Source organism: Pimephales promelas, chromosome 18 (genome assembly GCF_988280905.1).
Source record: "Pimephales promelas chromosome 18, fPimPro1.hap1.1, whole genome shotgun sequence".
NCBI classification, from domain to species: domain Eukaryota; kingdom Metazoa; phylum Chordata; class Actinopteri; order Cypriniformes; family Leuciscidae; genus Pimephales; species Pimephales promelas.
In genome coordinates this window covers 18575367-18591113 of record NC_142786.1, presented here as the reverse complement: position 1 = coordinate 18591113, position 15747 = coordinate 18575367, and the positions used below count along the sequence as shown (strand labels likewise).

The 15747-nt window shown below is 41.0% G+C and overlaps 1 protein-coding gene across 2 annotated transcripts in view; it reads right to left on the bottom strand.

Moving 5' to 3' along the window:
• angpt1 (angiopoietin 1) overlaps nt 1-15747 on the bottom strand; it is a 164274-nt gene that overhangs the window by 33757 nt on the left and 114770 nt on the right. For both annotated transcript variants that reach the window (XM_089122927.1, XM_039659548.2), the window contains 3 exons: nt 7455-7610; nt 6916-7037; nt 3264-3505 (listed from right to left, as the gene is read on the bottom strand). In XM_089122927.1, coding sequence (XP_088979053.1) covers nt 3264-3505; nt 6916-7037; nt 7455-7610 — 520 coding nt within the window. The remainder of the gene's footprint in view (nt 1-3263; nt 3506-6915; nt 7038-7454; nt 7611-15747) is intronic.

Genomic DNA, 15747 nt, shown 5'->3' with positions numbered 1-15747 from the left:
ACTTTTTTTTAATACTTCCCAGAGAACTACTGAAAAAGTTTATTAATAATCTAGTAACTACTATTAACTAAAAGAAACTCTTATTAACGAATTAGTAAGTAATAGCTCACAGATGAAAGTGTTACTAGATACTTCTGTGGGAATTATATTATTTGGATTCGTATTATAAAGTGAAGATCATTGGAACTAACTAGTAATTACTCAAGTGTTAATAAAGACATTTTCTAAAAGTTACTAAAGTTCACCAAAAAATCTCAAACATTTGTACAAATCATGACTAGATCATGTAGTAACACTTGAGTCATTACTAGTTAGTTCCAATGATCTTCACTTTATAATACGAATCCAAATAATTAGTAATTCCCACAGAAGTATCTAGTAACACTTTCATCTGTGAGCTATTACTTACTAATTCGTTAATAAGAGTTTCTTTTAGTTAATAGTAGTTACTAGATTATTAATAAACTTTTTCAGTAGTTCTCGGGGAAGTATTAAAAAAATAGTAGTTATTGATTACTTAATAGTGAACTACCAGTTTCGTCTGTGCGCTATTACTTACTAGTTCGTTAATCAGAGTTTCTTGTTAGTTAATAATAGTTACTAGATTGTTAATATTGTGTTACTCATTAGTTCTTGTGTAGTTATTCATTAACGAAGGTACCGTATTCTAAAGTGTTACCCAAACAAATCGCTGCAGTTTTTAGCTGAAATGAACAACAGCAACAACTTTAATTCAGGGGCAGATTATCAATTGCTAAACACTTATGTTTACGCAGTTCCTTGAACACCATTCCTTCAAAACCATCACACCACTTTTACCATCGTGCATCATTTAAGGAATACATCATTTTGACGTTTGCATCACATCACTAGTACAAGTCCTGTGAAACATGAGTCACAATAAAACACCTCTAAGATTCTCGTTCTCCTGGTTTGGATAAAACTGAACACACACTTTTAGCACTACTCACTGGATATTTCACTTTTAAAGTGTTGCCAAACGTGCAAATGCGACGTACTATTAGGCCCGTTTTCCTGGGTTGCATTTTTGCTGAGTGAAATGAAAGCATTTGAAATGCATTTAAAAGCAAACCGGAAGTCCCGGTGCTGTCCCGTCTCAGACGTGAGGGTATATTTTGTGTGAGCACAGAGCCGAGGGGTCGCGAGGTCACAAGGGTAATGAGTTCAGGACACTGACTCCTGCTGCTGTGAAGACAAGCGTGAGGTTCGAGGAAACGATCACTGTGAGCTCGTGCTGTAACTCAACCAGGAGCGGTTTGACACTCACTGGACTGTTGAGCACAGGCGGTGTGTTGAAGCGTGATAACACACATCCGTTGAGCTTCAAACGTCACGCCGAACCAGAAAACCACACATTTCACACCAGCAGGAAGAAGCTTTCCTCATTGATAACATTCATGTATTTCTATCTCAAATTCCCTGCTACACTTATAGTTTTGTTTCTCTTCCTGGGTGACGTGTGTTTTCAGCTTGTCTTGCACCAATTTTTGTTTAGTTTTGTCCTGGATCGCTTGGTGACACATGAGGTGAAACAATAGACCAAAAATAAAGTTAAAATATCAATCCAATTAAATAAATTAGTTTGGAATTTGTAAATGAATGAATGAGTGAGTGAACGAACTATATATATATATATACGTATATATATATATAGTAGGATTATTTATTAGAAATGTAGATATGCTATATAATTCACACGAGCCCCCAAACAAGTCCTGATAACAAACTAATAAATATTTATTTATGAATTTATGTATGAATTCATATACCTGGGACCAAATCCTGTCCAAACAAACAAACAAAAAAAATAAATAAATAAATAAACAAACAAACTAATATTAATACATTTATGAACCCAAGACCAAACAAACAAACAAATACATAAACAACAGGGTATTTCATTATGATATTATATATTAATGCATATGAACCCAAGACCAAGTCCTGACCTGACACACAAATAAACAAACACATATTTATAAATGCATGAACCCAGGACCACATCTTCACCAAATATATCAATAAACTAACATTGCACCAAATACAATCCTGCCTTAAAAATTAATCAGTAAAATGTATTTTTCTAATAATAACATGCACCTGTGTGTCTCCATGTTTAAAGAGTGAGGGATGTCAGGTGACGGCGTCCCGGGCAAAATATAATCATTCCCTCAGAATTAATTAATTAATAAAATGTATTTCTCTAATTATAACATGCAGGTCCAAAGATAGGAGTTTTTCAGCATTAAAGGACAACTCCGGCGCAAAATGAACCTTTGGTTTAATTTCACATTGCTACCTAGTCAACCGTTATCTGAGATTTTTTTTCATGATTGCTGAATGTAAATAGTTTTATCTCTAAAAACAGTTTAGCCTATAACGCTAGTATAACGCTAGTATATGGGGCATAGAGTAATGACAAATAAAAATCGCTTGTTAACCACTAACAAGGCTCAAAATAGCCCCACTATAACACGACAGCATAATAAGGGTCCCTACATTCAAACCGAAGCATTGAGAACTTTGTCAGTGTCCATGCAGTTTAATAAGAAGATATTTTATACACACAGTCAACTTTGCGAATACAGGAAGAAGCCATCTTTGAAAAATAGTCTCTACCAGTCGATCTACGAACGCCGATCCAAGTGCGCTGAACTGTGCAGAATCTCATATGGTCCATTGTTTCCGGAAGAAACACAAACACAAACCGCGTTTTCTTCTCTTCAATATGTACACGTAGCCTACTGTTCGCGCTCATCTTATCACCTTATTCACATCTCACCAGCGCACTTGGATCGGTGTTCATAGATCGACTGGTAGAGACTATTTTTCAAAGATGGATTCTTCCTGTATTCGCGAAGTTGACTGTGTGTATAAAATATCTTCTTATTAAACTGTATGGACACTGACAAAGATCTCTATGCTTCGGTTTGAATGTAGAGACCCTATTATGCTGTCGTGTTACTGTGGGGCTATTTTGAGCCTTGTTAGTGGTAATAACAAGCGATTTTTATTTGTCATTACTCTATGCCCCATATACTAGCATTATACTAGCGTTATAGGCTAAACTGTTTTTAGAGATAAAACTATTTACATTCTGCAATCATGAAAACAAATCTCAGATAACGGTTGACTAGGTAACAATGTGTAATTAGACTAAAGGTTCATTTTGCGCCGGAGTTGTCCTTTAATAACCAGTGAGTTTCTCAGCATGAATGACAGTAAAGTGTGTGTGCTCTTACGCGTTGTGTCGGCGTCCCGGTTGCAGAGTTGGATCAGGCTGCGCACGGTCTCCATCAGGTCCTGCTGTTGTGTCTGGAGGGCGCTAGTGTTCCCGCTGGCTCGGGCCAGCTGATCCTCCAGCTCTCGAATCACTGAGCTCTGTCTGCTGACCAGCGCCTGTAGACTGAGCTTCTCCTCACGCACGACCTCCAGCTCCTGCTGGTGCCGGTCCTCCATCTCCTGCATCTTCTCCTCCAGGAACCTGAAACACACAAGAGATCATCAAAGAGATCATTATATATTTCAAAGCAGCACTATGTTGTTTTTTCAACCTTTATAATATTTTTCCAAAACCCTTGAGATGGTACATCGACTTACAATAGGATGAATGACAGGTCTGCCATAGCCTGACGGGGTCTGCATCACTTTTACTGGCATTATGTAACTTCGGGGAGCGGGTAGGAACCCAAGCACAAAAAGAACTACAAAATTCGACTGCATTACGGCACTTCCTCCACTTCCTCAAATTCCGACGCGAGAGCATAAACAAGCATTTTTTTTTTACCTCTGTATGTTGACATGGCTGGAGCAGCAAGTAAAACCAAATGTGAAGTGCATCAAAAACAGAGCGCGCAGGCGATCAGTTTACTGTTGGTAATGTGTTATGTAGCTTCGCCCCTCGTCGCATCCAGTGTAGACTGCATTGCTGTCTTTTGAGGGCGCTTAACACACTCAAGCATCCCCGCAGAGCCAGGGTGGGCAGCTCGTGCCAGCTTGAGACGTGAAAGTATACTGATTACTGAGTTTGGTATAGGGGCTACATTCTTGCAAGTAAATAATAAAATAATCGGTCAGGATAACTATCCAATGTCTGCAGGCTGATAGCCATGTTTGTTACTTATTTTTCTGGTGAAAGTGTCTTGCCTCAGGCTATAAGGCTATAACGTTTTCAAATTTGCAGATTCATCTATGGTAGCTTGATATTATAATATTGACGACATGGCTTTTATCTACCACGCAAACATTGAATTGAAATAGCATATCCATTATGTAAAATAGTAGCCAATAGGCTAACATAACTATAAAGACGCTGGCTTGTAAACGTGAGCTACGCAATCTTTTGACGTTTGAACGTTTGAAAATAATAAAGCCCATGATACAATATTCATAAGACATGCTGAACACTCAAAGACAAAAAAAAAAAACACTGGAGTCTACCCAAGATGTGAGAACCAAGATGGGGATCGCTTGTCAACAAATACATGCATGTATTCCCTGGTGTAACATGACTGATTTTATGACAGTAGTAGAAGACAATACTGTTTCCCAACTGTAGGGGGACCCCGAGAGCACAATTTCAAAAATAACACAATGCAGCTTTATATTTGAGGGAAGGACGAACTTTAAACTTGTTTAAGGTATGACAGAATGATTTGGCAAAAAAAAAAAAAAAAGGCAAATTGCAGCTATAGTATTATGCCAAAAAATGCATAGAAAAACAAAAGCTGACAGGAAAAAGCACTTTAACTAAAACAAAATCATTTATGAATATTTCACTGATTCTCTCTTGTTTTTGTATGTGTTCATAATTTCTTTGTATAACAGCCTGGCCAAAAATTATATCGCGCAATATGACATGTTTCCCTGTGTTATTATCAAAATTAAAACAAACACAGTTATGCAATATGCTTTCAAAATATGGTAATGATATTTTAATAAAGGGTGAAGAGGTCAATTTTCCTCACTTTTGGCCACTACTGCACTTCAAATGTTCTATGAAACAATAATGCTCCTTTATTTCAATTGCTTTAGTCATACAGCAAATACACAGACTTAGATAATACCGATATATCATATTGCATAGTTTGTATGTGGATCCAGGTAAACAAAATGACTTATAAAGAAAGTTGAAGAATCCCTGGCTTCATCAAGGCTTGATTTGATGATCCTATATTTACGGTATTTTTTAGTGAAAGAAATGGATAGCGCTTCATTACAGCTGTAATGCATACAGATATGAATGAAGTCAGACTGTATAATTCACAAAGCATCCAAACATGTGATCAGTGAGGATTTTCTGAAATCTCAGAAGCCTGATGCTCGCTTATTACAGCAAAATTCAATACACATAAAGAACTTAAAAGAATGCATTCAGATTGAAATAGGAGAAAGTAAGAACGTCAATCTATATAAAGGATGAGTAATTACATCAACACTGGTAACGACAACTGAGATATAAACATTTTTTTTTTATATTCTTCCAAATAAGAATGCTTGTGTGTGTTCAACAACAGCTGGGCTCAAAGCTGAGCGATAAATGGGAATTAAAGCCAGATCATGTCCTGTCAGACCAATGAATACATAGAAAACTGGAACGAGCTCCACAAGTCTGCACTGCTAAACTCATCTTCACTGAAGATAAAGTTGAATGTCAGGTCACGCATGCACCAGAAGGGACCGAGCGAAAGCCCGAGAGCCTGCGATGTCAAGAACTCAATATCATTTTGTGTAATGATCTATATTGTGGTTCTGGCATTAGAATCTGTATTTCTTAGTAATTGCAGGAGAGTGAGACGTGAACATCTGTGTTGGCAGAGCATACAGTGAGACAACTGAATCTGTACTGAATCAACTGAATCTATCTATCTATCTATCTATCTATCTATCTATCTATCTATCTATCTATCTATCTATCTATCTATCTATCTATCTATCTATCTATCTATCTATCTATCTATCAGTGTTGTAGTACTCGAGACTCGGACTCGTCTCGGACTCGGTCTCGAGACCATATTTTAATGGTCTTGGTCTTGTCATGGACTCGTGTGCATTTGGACTCGGAATTGACTCGTACTCGAACATTTTTTTTTTTTTAGGACTCGGACTTATTCCCGAGTCCACTCGTGTTCAATTCAAAATATTTTTCATGATTATTAATGTATGTTAATAAAATATTTCTTTAAATTGATTGACACGCCCAGTGATTGGTGATTTTCTAGTGCGCAACTGCGCATGACAAATTGTAATAAAATTACTTTTAACACCACCTACTATGTGGCCTTTTTACCCTAAACTGATCATATTTTTTAAACTCTAAGTAAATTCAGTGAAAAAAAAAAAGGATTTCTCTAAGTAAATAAAAGTAAATTAGGTAATCAACCCTCACTGGTCTTGGTCTCGACTTGGACTCGACCGTCTCTAGTCTCGGACTCGACTCGGACTCGACTCTCTATGGACTCGGTCTTGACTCGGATTTGACTCTCTCTGGTCTCGGTCTAGACTCGGACTCAAGTGAGGTGGTCTCGACTACAACACTGCTATCTATCTATCTATCTATCTATCTATCTATCTGTCTGTCTGTCTGTCTGTCTGTGTGTATCTATCTATCTATCTATCTATCTATCTGTCTGTCTGTCTGTCTGTCTGTCTGTCTGTCTGTCTGTCTGTCTGTCTGTCTGTCTGTCTGTCTGTCTGTCTGTCTATCTATCTATCTATCTATCTATCTATCTATCCACACTATCACCTATCTGTTTGTCTATCTATCCAATACATCCATCCATCCATCCATTCATTCACATATATATCCATGTTTCATGTTGTATATTGGTGTGTGTGTGTGTGTGTGTGAGGGCTTGTTGGGGTGTGAGGTGAGTGTTTGAGTTTTTTTTTTACCCATTCTTGTCGTGGATCTTGTTAATTTCATTTATCTGTATCATGAGTTGTTTCTCCAGCTTGTTGGTTGATAGTGAATTCTCCAGAAGCTGAATTTCCAACCGTGATGTCTGATTTAAAACCTGGAAACAAGGACATTCCAATAAAAATACAGTAATCCTTCCGCAAAAACACAGACCTTAAAACCATTAAGTAAGTTAATACTAGCCGAGCGGCACCTCGTGAGAAGCCATAAACAGAACCATTTTACCGCAGAACCATACGGTAGCACTTATGCACAGTTATTCTCTCAAGTCAACCTCTTATTTGACAAATCAGCAAAATACAACTTTACCGTATCCCTCTGTGTCTCATTGAAGCGCACAAGTCGTAAAGAGAGTTAGCAATAAAAATATTAGAATGATATATAAAAAGAGACTGTATGTCTAATGCGACACTAGTGTTTTTCTTGGCGTGTTAAGAGCCGCATCAAGGGGATACATAGAAAATTAAGTTGGTTGGAGTGATGGAGCATGAAATGTATTCTGGGAGGAACATACCTGTGTCTCGACATCGGTGAGCTTGCGCGTCTGCTCGGCTGTTTGCGAGAGAAGACTCGTGCCCATCTCTAACATGGCCGCTGTGTGGTTGTGAACGGCACTCTGTTGTAGCTGCACCATCTCCGTCTTCATATTGTCTTTCACGTAGTTCTCAATCTGAGATGACAAGCAAAAAGACCATGTTTGAAAACCTACATGGGCACTCTATGAATGCTTTTGCATGACAAAATGATAACCCATGTGTCTTTTACTACAAAAACACTAAATTTTAAATGGTCAATTCACTATTAAAGGGCACCTATTATGCCCCTTTTTACAAGATGTAATATTGGTCTCGGTTGTCCCCAGAATGTATTTGTGAAATTTCAGCACAAAATATCCCAAAGTTAATTTATTATAACCATTTGAAAATATCATTTTTGGGGCCTGTTTTAAAATAAGCTGTTTTGGTGTATATGATCTTAAATGCAAATGAGCTGCATATCCCCGCCCTGCCTTTGGATGAGGGCGTCACTTGCATATCTATGGCAGTCGGTAAGCAGAAGGGCTGAGAGAGTGAGAGACCCACTGTTTTGAATGTCATTCAGCCGTACATGTTTGAATCGGAATATATAAATATTCTCTGATCAGACCCAGATGATGAAGAGACTCCGGCAGAATAAACACAAATGAGAATGGACAGGTACGTCTCGGTATGGTTATTTGACACATTTATGTACTTATAGAGTTGTAATCGCGTACCCTTTGAAATTATGGATGTGCAGCACACACACACACACAGACACACACAAACACTAACATTGGCGCAATTTTTTAAAACTACAAACACATACTGTGACAAAGTTTGCTACGTACAAGCGAGTTTAACATACAGGTAGATGGTGAAACCTGCTGGGCATTTCTGCCTGTCGCACCTCCACCGGTGCCTAAGAGATTAAGGTGTACCGAAGGTGTACATGTTGGGGAACACTACAGAGGGCATTAATGGGTCATCAGCTGGGGACTACCAGTCACGGATGTTTCGCTCCTTTAACCCCAGTACATCTCATGGTGGCGGAGCGATGTCAGGGATTTCTCCTTGCCACCCCCTGCTGACGCCCTAGATGGAGACTGGACCCCAACTCTTTGCCTTCCTTCTCAGCCACAGCCACAGCCAGTGACTGCCTCTTTCAGCCTCTTCTGCTAGCTCTTTCATGGCTTTCCAGTGCCTTATGACTGTTCCACCCATGTCGCGGAGCAGACGAGAGGTAGAGGAGCCCACAAACCCCTGGCACCCCACCTCCACAGAGTATGTGACTGCCCCCCAACCAGCCTCCCTGCACTCTGCAGCCAGTTCAGAATAGTTGGCCCGCTTCCACTCATGGGCAGCTTCAAGTTCTCCTTCCCATGGGACTGTGAGCTCCACCATCAGGACCACCTTGCAAGCAGCAGACCACATCACCAGATCTGGAGGCAACAACTTTTCCACTATCTCCCTGGGAAACTGGAGCTGCTTCCCAAGGTCGACTGCTAGTGTCCACCCCTTGCCTGGTGTAAGGAGTCTTCCTGTGTCCTTCCGGTGGTGGGTGTTACCCCTCTCCCCAGCCCTCGCGAACTGGATGGAACATGCGGTTAGGGCCGGGGGCCTGCTATTCGCTTCCTGCCTACTGTACAGGTTTCCACTACCTCAGCGAGCTTCTTCAGCACCAGGTCGTGCCTCCACCTGTAGCGCCCCTCGGCCAATGCCGTCTTGCAGCCAGACATGGTGTGTTTGAAGCTCGCATTAGCAGTGTTACACAGGAGGCAAGATTCCTCGTTGCCGAACCACTGTGACACTGCTTTGATGGTAAGCCTCTCGTGTTTAGCTCTCATCGCCTCTGCTGCCACCATGGCCTTCCTCTCTTCTTTGGATGCATTCAACCAGAAGAGGGGGGGGGGGGGCTGTCCCCACACGACGCCTGCCCGTCTGTTCTGTACTCTGCCAACCACCTCCCTGTGTTGCAGCCTACTTATTGCCAGGTCAACTTCCTCCTTGGCCCTCCATTTTCTCCCGGTTAAAACCTGGGCATCCGCAGCTCTCACCAGCTGGTCAGTGGACTCTCTTAGCTCCATGATCAACTGCACCTTCTCCTGCTTATATCCCCCGCTGATGGAACGCAGGGGCAGCTGGAGCTTGGTCTTGCCAAAGAGACCTACATCAGAAAGGCATCTTGGTATCCCGAGCCATTTCCTGATGTACGAGTTTGCCAAGCTATCCAACTTGCTCACTGTGGAGGAGGGAACTTCACTCATCTTGAGTGGCCACATTATCCTTTGGTACAGCGTAACCAAAGTTGGTAACACCACACCTTGTATTTGCCTGGGAGCTGACTGAGGTTGATCCTGGCGAGGCCATCTGCCAGCTGCTATTTCACCACGTGCCCCATTTGTTTATCCGTGAGGTCTGCAGAGTAAATTCGGCAGAGGCTCCGAACAGGCTGGCTAGACAACAATTGGATTTCCTCACCGCCAGCGCTAAAGATGGTGCGGACACTCCTGACACCTTTCTGAAGGGACAAGCTTTGTGAATTTGAGGGTTTGATTCTCATTCTTGCCCACTCCACAAGTTTGTCAAACCTCTTAAGCAGTCTCACAGTGCATGTAGCTGTCTGGAGTATGGTGGTAATGTCATCCATGTACTCTCTCAGTGGAGGTTGCCTTTGGCCTGATGGCAACTTCACTCCTTCAACCACCTGCCTTGCCCCAATGAGGATGATCTCAAATGCTGCTACGAACAAAATGGGGGAGATTGAGCACCCCATGGCAATGCCAACTTCAAGTCGTTACCACTTTGTGGTGAAGTCTTTGTGTGTGCAGCATATCTAGATGTCCTCAAAGTATCTGGATATCAAACCTTTGCAGGGATCAGGGATATAGAAGAAGTCCAGGGCGAATGCAATAAGTTGGTGGGGGACAGACCCGTAGGCATTGGCAAGATCTAACCAGACGACATGCAGATCGCCCTTCTCCCTCTTCGCCCTCTGAATCTGTTCCCATATCACAGAGGAATGTTCAACACACCCTGGAAAGCCTGGTATGCCCGCCTTCTGACAGCTGATATCTATAAACCCGTTTTGCGTAAGAAACGAGGTCATCCTCTTGGCCATGATGGAAAAGAATATCTTTCCTTCTACATGTAAAAGGGCTATGTTCCTGAACTGGTTGATATTCTTTGAGTCTTGCTACTTATGAATGAGGACAGACAGGGCTCTCCACCACTCTACAGGGACAACTTCTTTTTTCCATGCTGCTCCTAGGAGTTTCCACAGGATCCTCTGCACACCGGGACAATGCTTGTACAGTTTGTAAGGTATTCCATTGGGGCCTGGTGCTGAGGCGGCTCTAGCCTTCCGAACAATAACTGCATCCTCAATGAGTTTAGGGGGTGCAGTATTAAAGGGCACAGCTGGGAGGACTGGGTGAGAAACATACCCCAGGGAACCCAGAGGAGTCAGTCTACCAGCATCACTGAACTGCTGACTAAAATGCCTTTCCAGCTCCTCCTTTGTTGCCTCCAACTTCCCACTCCTCCTATCCTCCAGCAGCTGCCTTGCATGTTTTGAAGGGATTCTTGAAGAAATCACTCCTCTCTTTCTCCTTTCGTTTCCTGCGCTTACAAATACGCTCAGCCCTTCACAAGCCAGACAGGCTCTCCTTCACGTCTTTCCACAGTGACTTCAGACCTTCCTTCTCCTCTTCCTCAGCTTTCCTCCACTGCTTTCGGAGCTGGTGCCGCCTCTTCAGCAACTGCTCAATCTGTTGTTCCCTCCTTCCTTTCAGCCTTGGGCCTGTGCATTTCTTCCCCAAGATTGTTCCGTACCTGCCTCTTCACGCCTCATGCAAGATGTCTCCAATGAGATTGAGCTTGGCCTTGACGTTGCCACTAAGTGAGTGATCCAGAATGGTACAGAGATCCACATCCATATGTTGCCACACTGCCACTTCCTTGGCTTTTGGCCACTTGATCGCTTGTCTCCGCCCTGGCTCTCTTCTTTCCCCTCTACGGACTGGCCCTTGGTTGTCAGGCCCAAATTATGTGCTCTCCACTAGACCACCCTCAATAGGATCACTCTCCACAATCATATCTCCTCCCTCTACTTCCTGCTCCCTCTCCTCAGCTGTGGATCCCTCAGCACTGTGGTGTGTAACCCGGCTCTGGGGTCCACTGGTCTTACCTGTAGCTTGTGCTGCAGTGCAACACTGCTGGAGACTGTCTTCTCCACACTTCATCTGGATCCATAATCCTCTGAACATGGTCTTCTTCTCCCACCCACACCTGCATTTCCTCAACCTCTTAGGGCCCTATTTTAACGATCTGAAACGCAAATGTCAAAGCGCATGGCGCAAGTAACTTTGTGGGCGGGTCCCGGAGCTATTGCTATTTTCCCGGCGGGATAAATGCCTCTTCTAAATCTAAAAGAGGTTGGTCTGAAGTAGCTTCATTATTCATAGGTGTGGTTTGGGCGTAACGTGGAATAAACCAATCCGAGCGCCATCCAACATACCCTTTAAGAACAGGTGCGCATGTTGCATGACGGATACACTAGTGTTTGAGGGCGGAGCTAAGAGACACAGGATCATAGGAGCAATCAGGAGCATAGACTGGCATTATGCAAATGAGTTAAACCTACTAGATTCAGGAGACTGAATTACTGACAACTCGTTTCAGTTCAGAATCGACTCTTTCATTTAGGAGACAGTAACTCCATTTATCTGCACTTTGATATTTTACATTCACAAACAGCTAAAAAAAAAAAAAAAAAAGCATATTGCCAAAACTAAAGTTAAAAAGAAAAAGAACTAAGCTTGGATGTCAACATGACCTCTTAAGCCTGATATAAAGAACTCTCCAGTGGCTGTAAAATCCATTGAGAAGTAACACCCTTAACTTGACAACTCCAACAATCCTAAATACACTTTAACACCCAGAGCACATGCAGGGTTCGACAATCTTTTTAAGAGGCCAATAAAACGAAAGGAGACACCATTCTGCACAAGGACATGAGGGTAATCAAACCCATCACAGTTATGACTTCCTTTTAAAAGCTACACAGTAAGGACATTTCCATGTTGGCATAATTGTAAAGGAATTTCTTATCTAAGGCTCTTCATGATGACCTTGTGCGGACTCCAACAGAGCAGTAACAACTTCTTGAAGAGCCCGTCTGAAAGGTAGTGGAAGCAGATGTGGGTCATTTGTTCACAGAGGAAGAGATGTAGATATCTATACGCTCGGCTTTATCATGAAGGCTTTCATTCTAATCTTCTATAGCTGGAGGAATGACAAGGCCAGAACAGGCTTTACAAACACAAAGATACTTCTGTTGAATAAACCTCGAGAGATGCCCACTGACACTGAGCTCATTACAAACGACTAGAGTTATATCTATGCTCATCACAAACCATCCAATTCCAAACCTGGTGCTGAGGTTGAAAGAGTTCAGTTTTCCTGAAAAATATGGCACGTAGTGTTATATATATATATCAAGTGTTAAATAACACAAATGCACAGTATACTCTTACTTCATTGACCAATGTCTTTGCTGCTGACCTTGAGTGATCCAGTTTAACTACTAACCAGCAAAAATGACTTCAGATGAACATCACTTTTGTGTTTTTGTTGCTGAAATCAGCGCTGAATTTATTTTCCTGATTTTTACTGTGCAATGACCACAGAATGAAAAATAAAAAAGGTAATTGCGACTTTTTATCTCACAATTCAGACTTTTTTCTCACAATTGCGCGTTTACATCTTGCAGATGTATTCCGAGATGTAAAGTCAGAATTGCGAGAAATAAAGTCAGAATTGCGAGATATAAAGTCAGAATTGGGAGATATAAAGTCGCAATTGTGTGTTAAAGTCAGAATTGCTAGATATAAAGTAAGAATTGCTAGATATAAAGTCGCAATTGCATGTTATAAAGTCAGAAATACATGATATAAAGTCTGAATTGCGAGATATAAATTCAGAATTACATGATATAAAGTCGCAATTGCGTGTTATAAAGTCAGAATTGCGAGATATAAAGTGAAAATTGCGTGATATAAAATCGCAATTGCGTGCTATAAAGTCAGAAATTCATGATATAAAGTCAGAATTGCGAGATATAAAGTCAGAATTGTGAGATTTAAACCATTCTGAGGGGGAAAAAAGTTAAGTCTTAAAAAGGAAAAAGTTAAGCCTGATAACTCGCAATTGCGCCTTCAATTAGTTCTTTCAATCAAGAACCTTATTTAAAGGCATTTTTCAGTCTGTCTGCTTAGATGCTTCCACTCCATGCTTGCAACCCACCTTTCCCCTAGCTCCTCCTTTAACTTTGTCTAACTTAATCAGTGTCATTCTGTTTTCACTGATGCATGTTCTGCATGCTGCTTTCCCAGTTTTAAATGGGAGATTGTCCCCAGAAGCTGCTGCTGTTACCTGACTAACTTCCATGGTGCTCATGAAAAGGATGGGTAATTCAGAACAGAGCCTTACCGCCAAATGTAACTTTAACAATCATGCAAATAAATATTTTGGAAAATAATTTTGGTATTTTTGACTCAAGTGGTCCTGACTGAACTCGCAATTATGTGTTATAAACCTTTTTTGTTGTTTCATATTAAATAACAAACAAGCAAGCTCAGCCCAGGTGAGAAAAAGTCAGTATGGGTTTGACCATATTTGACCCAAATTTGGGTTAAAACAACCCAGCATTGTTTAGAGTGTATATGAAGAGTTCAGATGCAAAAGCCTCTAAATGCCATTTGTAATTTTCTTCTTTAATGATGATTTTTTGTCAAACTTGTGTATTTAAGTTCAGTAATTTCACTTAGCCATTTAAGTGAAATTACTGAACTTAAATATACAAGTTTGATAAAAATCATCATTAAAGAAGAAAATTTCAAATGGCATTTAGAGGCTTTTGCATCTGAACTCTTCATATACAGTATACACATATACCATACTGTTTGTCTTGTCTGTTCAGGTTGTTTTTTTTTTTTTTTTTTCATGTTTTGTCTTTTATTTTTGATATTAGTAATGTCATGTGATCTGCTCCTTTGATTTGTTCTTGTCAAGTGTTTGTTAGTTCTGTCTTTATTATCTTTATTATAAATATCAGGTGTATCTTGTCATTAGTTTTTGTGTGTATTACTATCTAACTATAACATACAATTATATACTTACTGGTTTCAGCAACAGTTCTTCTTAAACTTGTTCAACTAACAAGGTGCAACTGGTTTACATGTACATCAGGACACGACACTAAGTGGAAACGAAACAGCGTGATGTGTGACGGAAAATATCTGACAGAAGACACTTCAGCAAATCGCCAGTGAAAACAGAGTCGGGTTTCTCCATGACTGCAGCTGGCCATGTTGTTCCACTTATTAAAACATGAACGATCCCCTGTGGATCCACTGAGGAGAACAGACCAACAGGGACTCAAGTTTTAACAAGACTTCATGACTAGTCAGACCGCACGTCTGATTCAATTGCAGTTCAAGGACCTGATTGTCACCATGCTTCAATGACATTTCAATGAACAGTTATTGCTACTCCAGTCATTCTGACATATTTGCATTGATGCCATAGATAGACAGTAAAAAAATATGGACGTAGTATCCGTGATGTCATAATTGTACAAATATGTACCATGAAGGTACCAATATGCACCCTTTAGGTACAAAAGTGTACCTTTTGAAAAGGTACCGCCCCAGTGACAGCTTTCGTACCTTTTTTTCTGAGAGTGTAGGTTTTTGCTTAAAGGGTTAGTTGACCCCAAAATGAAAATTAAGTCATTAATTACTCACCCCCATGCTGTACCAACCCCGTAAGACCTTCGTTCATCTTCGGAACACAAATAAAGATATTTTTGATTGAATCTGAGGGCTGGATCACTTTTCCATAGACAGCCTGAGGGACTGCCTCTTGACGGCCCAGAAAGTCATTAAAAGAAAAGGTTTAAATATTCCATGTGCCTACAGTGGCTCAACTATAACTTTATCAAGCGACGAGACTACTTTTTGTGCGAAAAAAAAACGTAAATAACGACTTTATTCGACTTTCCATTACTTCCTTATGGGCGCATGCGCGAGAACTGAGACGAGACCGTTCTTCTTCGACTACTTTTTGTTACCGGCTGCTCACCGCTTAGGAGTTTTACCGCCCCCTACCGTATAAGATGACGTACTGATATAGCCGGAGGCGCAAAACGTTCTGTTTACAAGCAGTACGTCATCTTATACGGTAGGGGGCGGTAAAACTCCTAAGCGGTGAGCAGCCGGTAACAAA